Genomic DNA, 15,638 nt, shown 5'->3' on the forward strand with positions numbered 1-15,638 from the left:
CTCCCAGTGTCGGGAACTGGCACCCTGCTGGCCTGTTCTTATGTGGACTGACTGCGAGGTTTGCGTGGCCCTCTCCGCAAAGTTTCTTTGGAAATTCGGCGACTCCCGTCCCCGAGCCTTCAGCCCCACCCAAAGAAGCCACGGTGACGCCCCTACAACCCCCAGCTGCAGCGTCTGGAGGGCTTTCCTCACGAGTTACCTGGGGGGAGGCGGCCCCGCTTCGGGGTTAAACGGCAATCACAGCCTCCTCGAGGCTCGGAGGGAAGCGGTCCCCGCCCATCCCAGCGGCCTCAGCCCTGGCCGGCACCTCGCGACTCCATCTACGGCTCTAAACAAGAACAGGGGCCCGAGTCCGCGTTCACACGGAAAATTATGCCGGCTCCAGCGGCGCGTAAAATTGATGTGAACCGAACGAAGTGGGATCAGCGTGATCCTCCCTCTCTTGTCTCAACAGGGGTTTCGGCGCGTTACACAAGGCCGAGCTTGTCTCTTTAAGGAGACATTGGACCCTAATTAGTCCGCATTCCTGGCGCGGCCGCCGAGCGAGGGGCCGAGGGTGTTTGGGTTGGGAGGGGGATGGGTGGGAGGACGAGACTCGGAAGATCTTCTGACTGGCCTCCAAGCTCACCGCCCCCTCCACCCTCTTTATTTTGCCGCCACCACCGCCACCAACACCTAGTTCTGAAGATGCAGCCAGGGCAGCAGCAACAGCAGCAGCAGCCGCTTCTCCCAGCCCCACGTTACTTTGATTGACAGCAGAACAAATGTTTCCCCGGTTCGAACGCTCCCGCTAAGGAACGTCAGCCAAGGCAACGCTCCGCCTTGGGCGGGCCATCTCCGCCCCGCCTCGGCCAACCCCATTCCGTTTCGTTCATTGGTCGGAGCCACGGGCGACGCCCGGCCCCCACGTGGGTTTCAGCCCAGTTGGCTCCTCCCCCTAGCTTGCCATTTGTCAGCAGTGAAATGATGGGCAGTAACACAGAACGGCGATTAATGTTCAGCCATCTCTGATTGGTTGCTGGAGACGCCTACCGCGCCGAGGGTAGGCGGGGCGCTTGGAGAGCGCTCCGGAGCGGTCGCGTGGCCCGCTGGTGATTGTAGTCAATCTGGCCGTATTCTCAGCCACGGTCGTCGGGGGTGTACTACATCTCCCGGGATGCTCCGCGGTCCCTCCGCGGACGGTTGTGAATATGTATCAGAATGTTAATGATTAGCTACTGCTAAATTTGGTCAAAGAAGTCACCTACACAGAGCGTGTTGTTAGAGCTGTTCTGAGCGGGTGTTTGGGCTGTTGGCTGCTTTCTTCCCCCTCTCACACACTTGTATATTATTTTGAGGTGGTGTTCGCAGAGTTTGAAAGGGGAGAGAATTAAAAAAAAAAGCCGCAAGCGTTTCACTCTTTTATTTTTATAATCCCCTTCAATTTGGGGTTAAAAAAAAGACGAGAAAACAGGAAGGAAGAAAAATAAGGAAATGAGATGTGGTAAAAGAAGCTAAAAGGTGCCTTTTAAAAGATCGTTGCTGTGAAGTGAAAAAATCTCCAGAGAAACCAAAAAGCACCGCCGAGACCTCTTCCGAGCCAAAGGAGTTTGTGTTTGCTTTTAGGGAAGAAGAAAGATCATTCATTCGGAGGAATAACAACCAATTAAAAGACAAATAAAAAAAAGTTTGGAGTGGGACGAGAGCGAGCGAGCGGCGCTGCCGGCGGGCGGTGGGGCGCGGAGCTCGCACTTTCCCGGCCGAGTGAGCTGCGGCCGCGGTGCGGGGCTCGGCGGGCGCGCCTAAGCGGAGCGAACGGCGGAGCGTTGCCGCGGGAGACGCGCGCCGGACAATGCGCGCGGCGGGCCAGTGACGCCCGCGGGGAATGCGGAGCGGCCCGGCCGCCGGCACCCAGCCGCCGCCGCGCGTTCCTGCCGCCCGCTTCACGCGAGACCCGGCGGGGGCCGGGACCGCCCGAGCCTCCCCTCGGACCCTGCCGGCCGCCTCCGCCGCCGCCTCCTCCTCCGGGCCATTAAAGCCAATGAGCCGCGCGCTTCTGCCTAGCGCAGCCAACTAAATCGGTTTGGATGATTCGCGACCTGAGCAAGATGTACCCGCAGACTAGACACCCGGTGAGTGCGGGCGGCGCGGGCGCGGGCTCGGCGGGCGCTGGGGGATTCCCCGCGTCGCCCCCCTGCGCGCCGAGTTGTGTCTTTTGGCCGGAGGGGCGTGGAGAGCGGCCCGAAATCGGCGCCCGGCTCCGGGAGCCGCCGCCCGCCATCGGCCCCCCCACCCCTTCCCCCCGGCGCGGTGGCACTCTCGGAGGGGGGTGCGAGAGGCAATTGAGTTGTAGCCATTTTCTTATTGTTGTCTTTGAAGCCCCTGGAAGCCAAGTAGAGCCGTTTGCGGTCCTCGCGCCGCGACTCCTCGAGAGGGGGTGGCGAGCGATGAAGGAGGCGCGACTCCGCGCCGGGGCGGGGAGGGCGCCCTCGGCGGCGGCGCTGGTGGGCCGGCTGCGGCTGGGAAGTGCGGGGCGCCGGCCCCTAGCGCCGCGATCCCCCGGGGCAAGCGAGCGAGCGCAGGAGCGAGCCGGGAGGGTGGCGGCCGCGCCCCCTCCCCCCGCCTGACCGCAGCCCGACACCATGGCGCGGGTCCCCCCGACGGGCCAGTTTCGATTCCGGGTGAGGAGGGAGTGGGTGCGGCGCGCCGGCCCCTGGGCGCCCGCCGTTGGCCAGGGGCGAGAGCTGGGGCTCGAACCCTCGGGGTCCGGGTCGCGCGGGGCTGCGGGCGGGAGCACGCCGGGCCCCGGGCCCCGCGAAACCAGCCCCTGCTCGGGCTGAGGTGCGAGAGGAGGGGGGATGGAGGAGAGTTTTAATCGCTCTTTGCTTGCGTGCTCGATGGCCCCCGCTCCCCCTCCCCCGCTAACGCCTCGTGGTGTGTTTTCTTCATCTCCCTGCTGCGCTGTGATGTGGGCTAATTAAATATTTTATTGTTGTTTTTTAGGCACCGCATCAGCCTGCTCAACCCTTTAAATTTACAATTTCCGAATCCTGTGATCGGATTAAGGAAGAGTTTCAGTTTTTACAGGCTCAGTACCACAGGTAACGATATTGACTTTACCTGATCCTCCTGTTTACTTAGCTCTTGTCTCTCCCCCACATACACACACGAACACCTACCCTTCTTCCTCCCCCCCCTTTTTTTGGACCACCACAAAGGTATTTTTTTTTTTCCTGTGGGCAGAAAGGGCAATCAAGGCCTCTTTTCCTTTAGGCAGGTGTAAAGAAATTAAGCATTTCTTTTTCTCCCGTAAATTAAAATGAAAAGGAGGCAGAATAATCGGAACTGGGGAGACTTGGGAAACGCTGAGGCCAAACTTGAGATACTGATTTATTGGGGCCAGGAGAATGGAAGGTTGGGAAGATTCTGTGGCCTTTTGACTTCCTTGGTTCTTTATTACTCCGGGCATGATTCCTTCTCACTTCTTTCTGCCATTCCACTGAAGAGCTGAAAGCCCTGGGAAGTCCAAGTGAGCGTTTTCATTACTTCTATGCTGAAAAAATGTTTTCGTTTTAGGAGCGATTCTTAGACTTAGAGTGCCTTTGAAACATTTTTCTTTGGCTTTTTAATGATGCATAATTTTTATTTCATAAATGCAAGAACCACAAGCTTCTGAAGCTGATCGACACTTTGCCCCTGGGTGGTGGTATTCAACTTGTCTGTGTGTTTGGAGGGAAAAAAAACAAGACATCATTCATAAGACATGCTTGATTCACATTTTCATCAATCTCTTCCTACAGTATTAAAGAAAAAACTCCCTTGTGACATTTTGGGGGACTTATTTGTGCTTGTATGTGTAGTCATTATTGATGTTTATTTTCTTGTTTTATTAAGTGAATTCAATGAATACTCAATTCTGGATGAAGTTCTGTCATTAAATTAACTAGAGGGTTTATTTACTTAAAACTTAAAAAAAAAAGAAACCAAAAACCAAAAAACTGCACGTTTGATCCACATTGAAAAGGCCAGTCCAGTGGTTCCAATCACCCTTCTCTTCTCCCTTTCCATAATGAGGGTGTTATTTAAGATTGTATTATAGATTTGGGTTGTTGTTTGTCGGTGAGATTTAGAGGAGAGAATATGTGTTTGGAATGGAAGGATGTAACTTAACATCTGCACTGTGCTTAGATTATCTTATATCTCAAACAGTCTGAAGCTGGAATGTGAGAAACTCGCCAGTGAGAAGACGGAGATGCAACGGCATTATGTCATGGTAAGAAAACGGTGTCACAGATTCAAAGTGCCTATTAGTTTGGGATACGAAAAACAAGAATACATTCAAATTGCTGGAGGCTGCAGGATAGATCACAGTCACTCTGCCAGAGTAGTTGAGGTTGTGGGAATGTGTCTATTAGCAACCTGTAATTCTAGGATGTTATAACTTGCTTTTCACAACCAGCTTTGATTTGAATTTTCAGAAAGTTTAGCCACATAGGGTATGATTTTCTGTGCTTTGTTTTACAGATTGACAAAAGGAAAAAAACCTCATTTATGTTTTGTTTAGTCACAAGCAAAATGTTTTTGTTGGTGGTTTTCTTTGTTTTATTGCTGTTGCTCCAAACAATTTTAACCAGATAATTTTTCTGTAGACTGTTAAAATTTGAATGTGTCTTACTTCTTTTAAAGAATGATGGATAGGAAGACACCAGACTCTTTTTCATATTTTTTCCTCAGTCTTTATGTTACTATTACATTTATATTTGTGTGTGTGTTTTCAATTTCTATAGTGTTATATTGGTTTGAGGAGTGTTGTAGTCTCCTGTATAACTGATTTGTTCTGCCAGAATTTCTATAATGCCAGTTATACTTCGTGGTTAAAAAACCCAGTCTGTTTTTATGGAAGTATTATGAAACATATTTTTGATTGTTCAAAGAGGCTCCAGAGTAACTCATTCATTCATTTTTCTATCAAGCTTTTTTGCTTTGAATATGTGAATATGAGCAGTACACTACAAATGAGAAATTGAATTCTTAAGTAGCATCACCTTTCCCAACTGTTCTTTCAAAACATCAGCATTTGTATAAGACACGTTTTTGCCATTAACTTGCCCGCTATGCCTAGGAATTAGAGTCCATATGGTACCGAATTTTTATCAGACTCTTGATTCATCTGCTTGTGATTTATAAAGACAACTGGAGATATTAAGAGTACTGTGTTTGAACTTAATTTTTCTTAATTTTTGAGTTATTCTTTCAGAATCTGTGTCTTAAGAAGGCTTCTAGTTTATTAGGCTTAATATAGTGATTGGGTGTTCCTCTTGATTCATCGACATAGGTATTATGGATATTTTGGTTTAGGTGAGGCTTTTATGTTTGTTTGTTTTAAATATACTTGGGGCATTTTGAACAAACTAGGAGATTGTTTGATGAAAGGCATGAATTTAATTGCTTTTCCTTCTTTGACAGTATTATGAAATGTCCTATGGGTTGAATATAGAAATGCACAAGCAGGTAAGTTATTTCTTTATAACCATTTTAAATGACAGTAATACTGGTACACTTTGAAAAGAAAATTGTTTTGCAATTTTATTCTTCACGTTGTTCTGGCTACCTGTATTTTAAAAGACAGGGTAATGGAGAGAATGCTGCTATTTTCATGTGTGGCTCCCCATCTTTCTTTCATAATATCGTAATTTTAATAATTTTAAAATGTTTTAAGAAGTCTGAATGCATATTAAACTTTGTTCACTTTCAAAAGCAGGATGCTAAATTTTAAAAGATATCTTGTTTTTCTTTTGAAAGTGTTTCTTTATGTATTTCGGGCATTTCGAACTTGTCTCATGAAAGAGCTTTTCTTGGAAAATATTAAAAAGTATAACTGTAGATTGTGTGGAGCCTTCGTTGGCTTGGTGTGAAAGAATGGATAGAGGGTGAGCTGGGAGGATCAAAATGAAATCTGTGGAGCTACAAAAGAAATTGATGTAAAATCCTTGTACCGGTCCCCCGAGGCTACTTAGTTGGGTCTTACCAGGAACTGTAACCATTACTTCCAAAATTTGTACAGAGTAAATGAGCCTGTTAGGAGACTGTGATAAGGTTCAACACTGGGTCTTGAAATCTAGCAATTAGTTCAGCGGAAAAAAAAAAAAGAAAAAAGATAATGATAGTTAGAAAGCATTGGGAAGTATGACTCAAGCAGCCTTCATTTTTTTGCAAAAGACTGAATAAAATGGATTGGCTTAAGTTTCCTAGACAGACTAGCATATATATATTAAAATATTGTTTGGCAATAGTAATTCCTCTAGGAAACATTTATTTTTAGTGATCTAGTGGAAGTAGTTCAGGTCTCATCAACCATTTCAGAATAGGTGTGTGTGTATATGTTTGCCTGCTGGGAAAAAGACAAGGGAAAACTCACTGCTTTTCATCTGTTATTTATGTTCGAGGTGGATGTTGTTAGTTTTTAAGTTGAGAAAGTATGAAATGAGCCCATATTATTAGGCTATTACTATTTAAAGATTCCTTTTTGGGTGTGGGTATTCACCACATGCTCAGAACACAGCCAGGTAGTAGATCTTTAAAAGGTGACTATTAGACAATAAAGGCAATTGGATGGATAGTATTTGAAAACAAAAAGTTGGAAAAAATGAGACGTTACTTACACTGAGAACTTTTTATTTCAGGTACTATTTTACTTTGTATGCTATTTGTTTATGTCAATATTAACATTATAATATAGTTTGAATGCCACCTGTTAAAATTAAATTCTTGTTTTGGCATCTTTGCTATTTCTGTTTAGATTAGTAATGTAAATATCTTCCGCTTAAACAAAATTCTCAAGCTTATGTATGGATGGACTCCCTTTAACTCTACCTTATAGGAATGAATTACGTGAGTGATACTGTTAATTATCCTTATTACATTTCATTTTAGGTCTGGATCTTGTACATAGCTTTTTTTTGTCCTCACCCCACCTCCCAAGATTAATTAGTGTCTTTTTAAAGATTGGACCAGATGATTAATGTCCCTTTATTTTTCCTTTTTCTGTATCTTGTTTACCCTAACCACTTAGTTCCCAGTTCCCCTTGTACCTTTTACATTTCTAAGAAGGACATAGCTCGTATTTGGGTGTATATATTTCTTTTTTTGGGAGGGGATATGTGAGATCCCTTAATTTTACACATTTTATACCTCTATAATTCTGTTATCTTCTTGTCCAGCTGGCCTCAAATGCCATCCATTTAAAATTGAGAAGAGTACATTTTCCCTTTTTTTCTCTTGCTTTTAAATTCAATCATATCAAGAATCCTGAGGGCAGTTTATCACATTATGAAATACAGACAGCCCTGCAAACCACCTACTTATTATATTTTCTTTCTTTCTCCCCCTTAAGCACAGAAGCATATCTATCTTTATTTGTTTTCCTAGGCAGCCGGCCTTAGTTCCTCTTAGCCTCTCTTCCAGATGCACTCGCTGGATACCCTTGTAATGGAAAGCAGCAATAATGCAGGGGAGTTGCCCTGCGGCATAATTGGGCCTAGTTCTCAAGATCGGGTTAGGCTTATTCACTTATTAGATTTGTGTCTCAAGGGTTCAAGAGTAGGAGTCCCCGGAGTCCTTGGAAGTACCCTAGTAATTGGTGGCCCTGATATTTGAAACTTTTGTGTATTTTTTGGTTAATGCTCCTGTTCTTCTTGGCTGCTGCCAGCCACAGAGTATTTATTTTTAGAGAAATTTTTCATTGGAACAGAAAATGATGGTTGTGATGGAGTCATGACTCTGTGACTTAGCAAATTGATAAAAGGATAAAAGTATGAAGCAGTGACAAACGGGGGTGGGGGGGTGGCTGTTCTCCCTCTTCCCCTTTCTGTGTGATGCTCATCATCACTCACCCTGTGTTGATGCTGATGAAGAACTATAAAGTGAAACCTATGGGGAATTTGTCATTCCGAAATGAAAGCTAATGTAATTAGTACCAATTAAAGTACATTTAGTAAATTGGATTTAATCTTAATTAAGCCTGCATAATGTTGCCAATTTTTAACAATTATGTTTGAGAACATAATTAATTTAAATTTTGGTAACTGAGTAAATAGCATTAGTCTGGTAGAATTAGTGGATTTTTTTTTAAAGGGGAGTTTGGTGACATGACATGGAATTGGAGCATAAAATATGAATCTAATTTCTGGTAATATTTAGTAGGATTGATTGAGGTGAGCAGATGAAGTTGGAAAAAAAGCCCAGAGAAGTTAGGATGAAACATTCTAGGCTATAATGGGAATTAATGCTTTGCTACTGTGTCTCAAGTTCCAGCACAAAAGTAAAGATGACAAATAGGACATGGTTAGAAATGGCACATACTTTACTGTGATGTCTTCAAAATGGAATTTTTAAAAATGGAAGAACATTGGCCTTTATTCCCTAAGGATTTTTCCAAGTGTGGAGTTTTTGTTTTTTTGTTTTGTGTGGGACAGTTGGCCCAGGGTTTAGTTGTTGTTTTTTTTTTTTTTTTTGCTGATTGTACTTCTTTAAAAATACAGTGTGGCTTCTAAATGGGCCAGTGACCGAGGGCAGTATGGGATGATGTATGCAGTTGATACCATTACTAAATGCCGCTTGTTGCCATTCTTCACTTGTATTGCTGCAATTAGAGAAGTCTTCCCTGATGGAATCTAACAGCAGCAGTTACCACTTTAAAAAGTGAATATTGGATATAGATTAAGAGCATTCAGTATATGAATTCAACCTGTAGGAACTATAAATGGAGGTGAATATACCACATTTTGAAAAGAGGAGAATGAGAACATTCTTGTGACTTTCTCATAGTTAATATTCTATAATCTGAGAGTCTCTTTGCTTCTGAAAAAAATTTAGCTTTAGTATTTGAATTTTAGAAATTGTTAGAAAATTTTAGAAATTTGCGACACAGAATCCAAAAGTGAGTACTGAACGTTTATATAAAACTGTATATTCGTATGTGTGTACATACATATATATATATTTTTAATCAAAGCAAGAAAACTTCTGTTTCACTCCAAGCCATGTAAATTTTATTATGAGATTTGGGCCACAACCATTTGAGTGCTGCTAAAATATTAATTGAATAGAAATGAAAGGGCTTTGCCAACTGATAGGATATCATAATCATAGCCTCTTTGGTCGATGATAAATGATGATAAATGACATTAGGAACCTTTTAGCAAACTGTAATAACTACAAGGAGGGAAGCAGTATGGATTTGCATTATATCTGATACCCTCTAGTACCAAGTGGATTGCCAATACTGCTTGTTTAGCATTTTCTAAGGGCAATAGGATATTGATTTCTGACTTACAAGGAACAGCTCTATTTTCACCATTGAAAAGTATTGCAGGTTGTTAAGAAGAAATTGACTTGAAGAGGCCGACTGCTGCCCATCATGGAGCAAATAAAGCAAAACTGCCGAAGCATGGTGGAGCAGCGAGACGGGCCCTCAGCAATTTGTTGCTATTAATTTACCATGCTCGACAGCAAATCAATCGGCATCTACTTCATCTGCTGGAGAAAATGCTGTCCAGGGCAGATAAAAGGCTCGGCATGGTACACAGAATAGACTGGATTGGCCAAAAGGAGGCTGCAGTTAATGTGTAAATAAGTGAAATCAAGGCCACTGTTGCAGAGGAAGCTGTTGTTAATTAGGTTGGTGCTTTTTAGTGAACTATTTTAGAAAGCAGCCTCGGATTTGGAGAGTAAGAAGAGATTTATTGAGGTTGAAGTAATATATGACTGGCATGACATTCTAGCCTTGAGTGTACTTGATTCTGGGTGCAGTAAATTTATCAGAGGATACTGCTTGCAGTGGGATTTGTTTAAAGTTCTGTTTAGATCAGATTTCCCTTAAGATAACTTTTTTTTGAACATTACCAATTTCTTGCACATCTTCTGTCATATTGTATATGCTTAGAATAGGAAGAGTAGATGGAGGAGTAGGTGTTTGAGTATGTAGTCAAAAATGTGTCTGTTGTATTCTTTTATGGTGACTTTTTTTTTCCAGAAATGGGTATGATTGAACTCTTGTATAATAATGAAAGGGAATCATAATCAAAGGTGGGGTGTTCTAACAGAAAGTAACTAATAAACCAATGAAAATTTTGCTGACAGAACTTTCTTTTGCTCTGTATGCATTAGGAAATAATAATCTAAAGGGGCTGAGCAGTGGGTGTCTACTACTGGACTGGAAAATCGCAAAGAGTGATTATAAGTGAAATTTTGATGACTGCATAAACTTCAAATGCAATTAGAAGGAGATTGTGTGTGAGGGGTCCTTGTGTTTTTGTGTTTCATTAAGGTTTAACGCCACCTTTTCTAATTTAAGATTACTTATCCTCTGATGATATTCCATAATTAATATTAGAAAGAATGGAGTTGGTTTTTTTTTTTTTTTTTTATCTTTACCTCTCTGATTTGGACGTTTTAGGTTAGGAGGCCAACTTCACTTTACTCCTATTTATTAAAGTTAGATGTATGTAGATTTTAAATTATATTTTTTCCAAAACCGTCTGAGGGCCTAGCATTAGGGCAGTTGATAACTAGGTGGCAGCACCTTGGGCAGGACCCAGTGAGCTGTCTTTTTACTTGTCAGAGAACCTGCAAGAGAAGCAGATCAGGAGGATGAAATTTAACCTGTTGGGGTAGCACTCCCCAACCTTTTTGGCACCAGGCACCGTTTTCATGGAAGACAATTTTTCCATGGACCAGGAAGTTGGGGGATGGTTTCCGGATAATTCAAGCACATTACATTTATTTGGCATTTTATTTCTATTATTGTTACATTGTAATATATAATGAAATAATTATACAACTCACCATCGGTTGGGGACCCCTGTGTTAGGGTATGTGTTAGGGGGAGTGTTTTCTGAATACTGTGTGTTTTTCCTTTTTCCCTTCTCACATGTTAGATTCTTAATTTTTCTTTCGAGATACTGTAGGAGAATATCTGTAGATTTTTTCACCTAAAGCAGTAGCTGGAGTATAATTGGAATTTCCTTCTGATAGAAGTGAACATTTATTATATATCTGGCATGCGCTTACCACTGATGTGGGCGCATTGCCAAAATTTTTATCTTTCTTTCTCACAATGATCCTAAGAAAGGGATTATATCCAATCAAAAGGTGATTAAACAGGGTCAGATCTGCATAAGGTGATAAAGGTGATAGGTGGTGGATTCAGGACTTTGGATAAATTTACCTGGGAGAATGTCTCCAGGGAGGTAGGTCTGCCATGAGCTGGAGATTCCGACCCCAGCTCATTCCTGGAACGGAGAAGCCCTGGGAGGCTGGGATATCATGAGTTTGTCCTTGAGTCCCTGAACTTTAGGCTCATACCCAGAACCCCTTGAGGTTGGAGGTGATTCTCTGCAGCTGCCTGGAGTCCAGGGCTGCAGGGCTTAGCCTGGACTCTCCATCCAGACTGCTTTCAGTGGGTGAGAGAGCAAGGGTCGCTTTCACTTGGAGTCTCCCACATATGGGCCAGCAGAGCTGCTTGCTTATCGAGATGGAATGTGCTTCCTCCCCAGGCAACCTATTTCTCATTTGTTTACAGACTTGCTCTTCTGTTTAACTTTTATCTTTTCCTTGTGGCTTGTAAGACTATGCCTCAAGACAAGGGGCTGTTTGTTAATCACCATCTTGTGAGCTTTTGAAGGGGGAAGCTGAGAGGGGAAAATGTGATGTTTTGTGGCCTCTTTGTAGTTCAGAAAGAGGTTCTTAGATGCAGGAAATCACACACAACTCAAACTTTTAAATGAAGGCAGATGTTTTGCTTTTACTGTTAAAAGAATTTCTTTGCAGCATTCAAACAAAGGGATAGTTTCTTCTCACTGCCCCTTAATCCCTGCTGGATATTATTTATTTTTATTTATTTGTTGTTTTGATGGGCAGAGTTCTTTGTATCTTGGTAGTATCATTTCAAGCTGGGTTGGACTAATGGACCAGACGAATGAGATGCATCTTTATTTAGGTGCTATGGCAGCCTCAGTGGAGGAGATGGTATAGGCACCAGCCCATTTTTCTTCACATTCTTCATTTGGTCTTTCCTTTCCTGGAATTTTACTTTTTTCTTTTTGTTTTGCGCTATCGAATAAGTAGAGGAAACCAGTTAGGAATTAAATGTTAAATATTGCATTTAGAAGTTGTGTTGGTTTTTAATGAAGGAATTTTTATTTCCTTTGATGTGACTCGATAGTCTGGTTTATCACTTCAGGACAATAATAAAGTATTTGGTGGCTGGAGAAAGAGGGAAAGGGATGTGATTTCTAAAAGACACCTTCCTTGATCCCCCTCCATACTCTCTTAAAAAAAAACTCTCCAGCACTCCAGCAATGGTGGTAGATCCAGTAGTCTTGTACATGCTAAGTTATCATTTTTGTAAGCTGGGCTGTTGGAGAGAAGCAGGAGGCAGCACATTTAGGCGTGGGCAGCTGAGTACGCTGATAATGACAGTTTGCAAGGCTTAGGATTGTTTGAAGTAAGTACACTGCAAACAGTTTATGAAATTATTACTGGGGGGAGCAGAGGGCCTCAGAAGTTATAGTCAAAAGCGAAAGTTAGAACTGTTTTGACTTTGCCTTAGTAACAGCTGTCAGTGGAAGTTGTTTTCTATCTCTAAAGAGGGATTTAGCTGGCATTCTTCACCACAAATCTATATACCCTCTCTGTTTTCATTGGAATTGACCCAGCGTTTATGCCAAGCTGTTGCTGTTGCTATATCACAGAGCCAAAATGTACCCTGAGAGAGCTGCAGTGTGTAACCCTTACTCCATCTGGGGGGACAGTGGGCAAGGTGTGGCTTAGCTAGCTTGTCAAAGAAGCAGAAGACGCCCTAATGGTGTGAGTGGGTCAAGGTGAGTGGGTCACCTTGTCAGTCTTTTTGAGGATTTGCCCACAAATACCTCAAGAATTATGTGTGGAGGAAGCTTCTGCGTTTTGCGGAGTGAAAGGAGAACTTTTCTCCCATTGCAGGACCAGGCTCCATCTGCAGTCTGGGCAGGCCATGGTGCACTTGGACCTTTCCAGGGCCCTGTCGCTTGCAGCAACCTAGGCTGCAACTGAGAGGTTGGGGGCAGGAAGAGGGATGTTGGCATTCTTATTTCTTAGGCTTATTTCACTCATTATTATTATTGTAATTAGGATTCTCTTCGTTCTTATTTTCTAACTACTATGCTTCTGAAGGTCTGTGGATGATTTTGGTTACAGAATCTGAAAATGCAAGGAAATATAACTAGAAAGAATAGTTATAGTGGAAATTATAAGCACTAGTACTCTGTAACACCCTTTCTTTGCACAGAGCTTTAGGCATTTTATATGTTCTCCTTAATCTTCCTGATGTTCTGTAAAGCAGGTAGCAAGCTTGGATCCATGTATTTATTTAAATAGCTTCTGTCAGTGGAGTACCTGACAGTTTGCCAAGCAGTGTCATTCCACTGGCCTCCTTTAACAGATGACACTGAGGCTTAAGGGCTTAAGAGACTAGCCCAGTGTCACAGTCAGGGAGGATCAGCACTCGGGTGGGGATACCAGAGTTCACTCAGGTCAGCATATGCACCGGAGGTCGCATAGTGAGAGTCACTGGCAGAAGAGGAAATAGTGGGTTTCTTGATTCCTTCCAGGGCTCCCTTCACTGACCATGCTGTTTCCAAACAGCAAATAATATGCTTATTTCTGTGATGCTCTTGGCTTTCTGCAACATGGGGAGCATGGTGATGCTACTGGCAGCCCAAGAGTGTTACACAGTTATCCCTAGCGAGAGATCTGATCTGGGTGTTTCTGTTTGAGTACAGCTTCTTCCTCTCCTTCCCTCTTTCCTTCCCAGTGCCGGTGTCTTGCCCAAAGGGAGTCTAGGATCAGCAAATTGAAACACAAAGCCAAGATCCACTTTTAGCGTAGCGCTTAATAAAACTGGCTGTCCCGCATTCCTAAACTATGCTATGCAAGCACACTATGTTATACTAGATACATGCTTGTTTATTGCTTGTCTCCCCTCTCCTGCTGGAATGCAAGCTCCGTGAAAACAGGAGCTTTTATTTTCTGATGTTAAGAACTGTGCCTGTCACATAGTAGGTGCTGGTGCTCCTGAAATACTTGGTTAATGGTGGAATACTTGCAGTCAGAGCTAGCTAAGAATATTTGTGATTTAATATTTTTGAGGGTGTATTTGGGTTGCAGGATAGATAACAAATACTGAACCTTCAAGCATGCTAGTAGGCCCGTGTTGTCTCCTAGTTAAGTTTGTAGAAAAATGACATACAGAAAGAGGAACTGAACTTGGTATACCTTTCAGGAACAAGTTCGGATAAAATAGAAGATAGGTATTTTAGCATGTTGAGTCTGCCTTTTTAAAGATGAAAACATGATTTCTTCCTAACTAAATTTAAAATTCAGTTTGAATATCATTCTATCACTAATCAGTGTGTATCTGAAGAATTCTTTTACTATTAATAGGTCTGTGTACATGTGGTTTGAAAGAGTGTGAGGAGATATTGATCGTAAGTATACTATGGTGTGTTTAGCTAATTTCCCTCCAGATCAGTAAAAAAAAATTGCAAACTTCTTGTTCTTTTCAAGGGACAAGGAACTCTGAAGATATCTTAATTTTTTTATTAGTAGAGATGGTGTAATGTTAAAAATGAAATCATAACAGTAAGCAATTTTAATTTATCCTGCAGGTAATATTTCACTTATTCTTACAGCAGCCTTATGAGATTGTAGTATTATCATCATTTCCATTTTACGTGAGGCTGAGACAGGTGCTTAAACAACTCGATCGGCCAGCCGGTAAAATAGATCCTGAGTTTGACTGAAGGTCAGAACGCTGGTATGATAGATTTATTTCTGCCTCATTCCAAAGGCTGTATTTGGAATACTCTACTATCAGCATCGTTTACCGCCTCCCCCCAAAATATTTGTCCGGTGCCTCAGATTCTAGTTCTGGCCTTAATAGCAACCCCAGCTGTGTGATACTGCTGAGTGCTGAGTGCCTTACCTTCAGAAGACCGTACTTTCTTCTCAGCTTAAAATTAGCTAATTAGGCTCCATTCTCTTTTAGCTCCTTTGGTCTAAAATGACTGTTTGGGATTGGTTTGTTGCCTTCTGTGATCCAATGAACAGAAATTGAGACTTACTGTCAGTTTGTTTTTTAGTCTCAGAAAGCCCCTTTTAACACTTATTTTCAGAGTTTTTTTTAATGCAAAATTACCTAATGGAGCTAGGAGTAAAAATGTGTATTTATAAAGTACTTTATGTTTTACAAGGTATTTTCTCATCCATTTTTTCATGTAAGCCCCTGTAATGTTGATAAAGCATTGTCCCCATCCTGTGGATGAATACAATGAGACACAGATGTTAAATGACAAAGTTTCACAGTTAATTAGTAGTTGGTCCACAGTTTACTGATTCTCTTGGAGACAGCATTCAGGCTAAAATTATGTTGATGCAGAACTAGAGCAGTTATTGGAAAATGTGTAATATAAAAATAAGAGGGCCTCAGAAGTTATAGTCAAAAGCGAAAGTTAGAACTGTTTTGACTTTGCCTTAGTAACAGCTGTCAGTGGAAGTTGTTTTCTATCTCTAAAGAGGGATTTAGCTGGCATTCTTCACCACAAATCTATATACCCTCTCTGTTT

At 42.5% G+C, this 15,638-nt stretch overlaps 1 protein-coding gene across 4 annotated transcripts in view; it reads left to right on the forward strand.

Annotated features, from left to right (window-relative positions):
* The first annotated feature begins 1,057 nt into the window (after positions 1 to 1,057).
* Positions 1,058 to 15,638, forward strand: part of TLE4 (transducin-like enhancer of split 4) — a 148,422-nt gene continuing 133,841 nt past the window's right edge. For 3 of the 4 annotated variants that reach the window (XM_012640049.1, XM_012640051.1, XM_012640050.1), the window contains exons 1-4: positions 1,058 to 2,111; positions 2,983 to 3,080; positions 4,189 to 4,252; positions 5,446 to 5,490. In XM_012640049.1, coding sequence (XP_012495503.1) covers positions 2,067 to 2,111; positions 2,983 to 3,080; positions 4,189 to 4,252; positions 5,446 to 5,490 — 252 coding nt within the window. In that variant the 5' untranslated portion in view covers positions 1,058 to 2,066. The remainder of the gene's footprint in view (positions 2,112 to 2,982; positions 3,081 to 4,188; positions 4,253 to 5,445; positions 5,491 to 15,638) is intronic. The other variant, XM_012640048.1, reaches the window with a different exon arrangement.

The sequence above is a fragment of the Propithecus coquereli genome, unplaced genomic scaffold (assembly GCF_000956105.1).
Source record: "Propithecus coquereli isolate 6110/MARCELLA unplaced genomic scaffold, Pcoq_1.0 Scaffold147, whole genome shotgun sequence".
In the NCBI taxonomy this organism is placed as follows: Eukaryota; Metazoa; Chordata; class Mammalia; order Primates; family Indriidae; genus Propithecus; species Propithecus coquereli.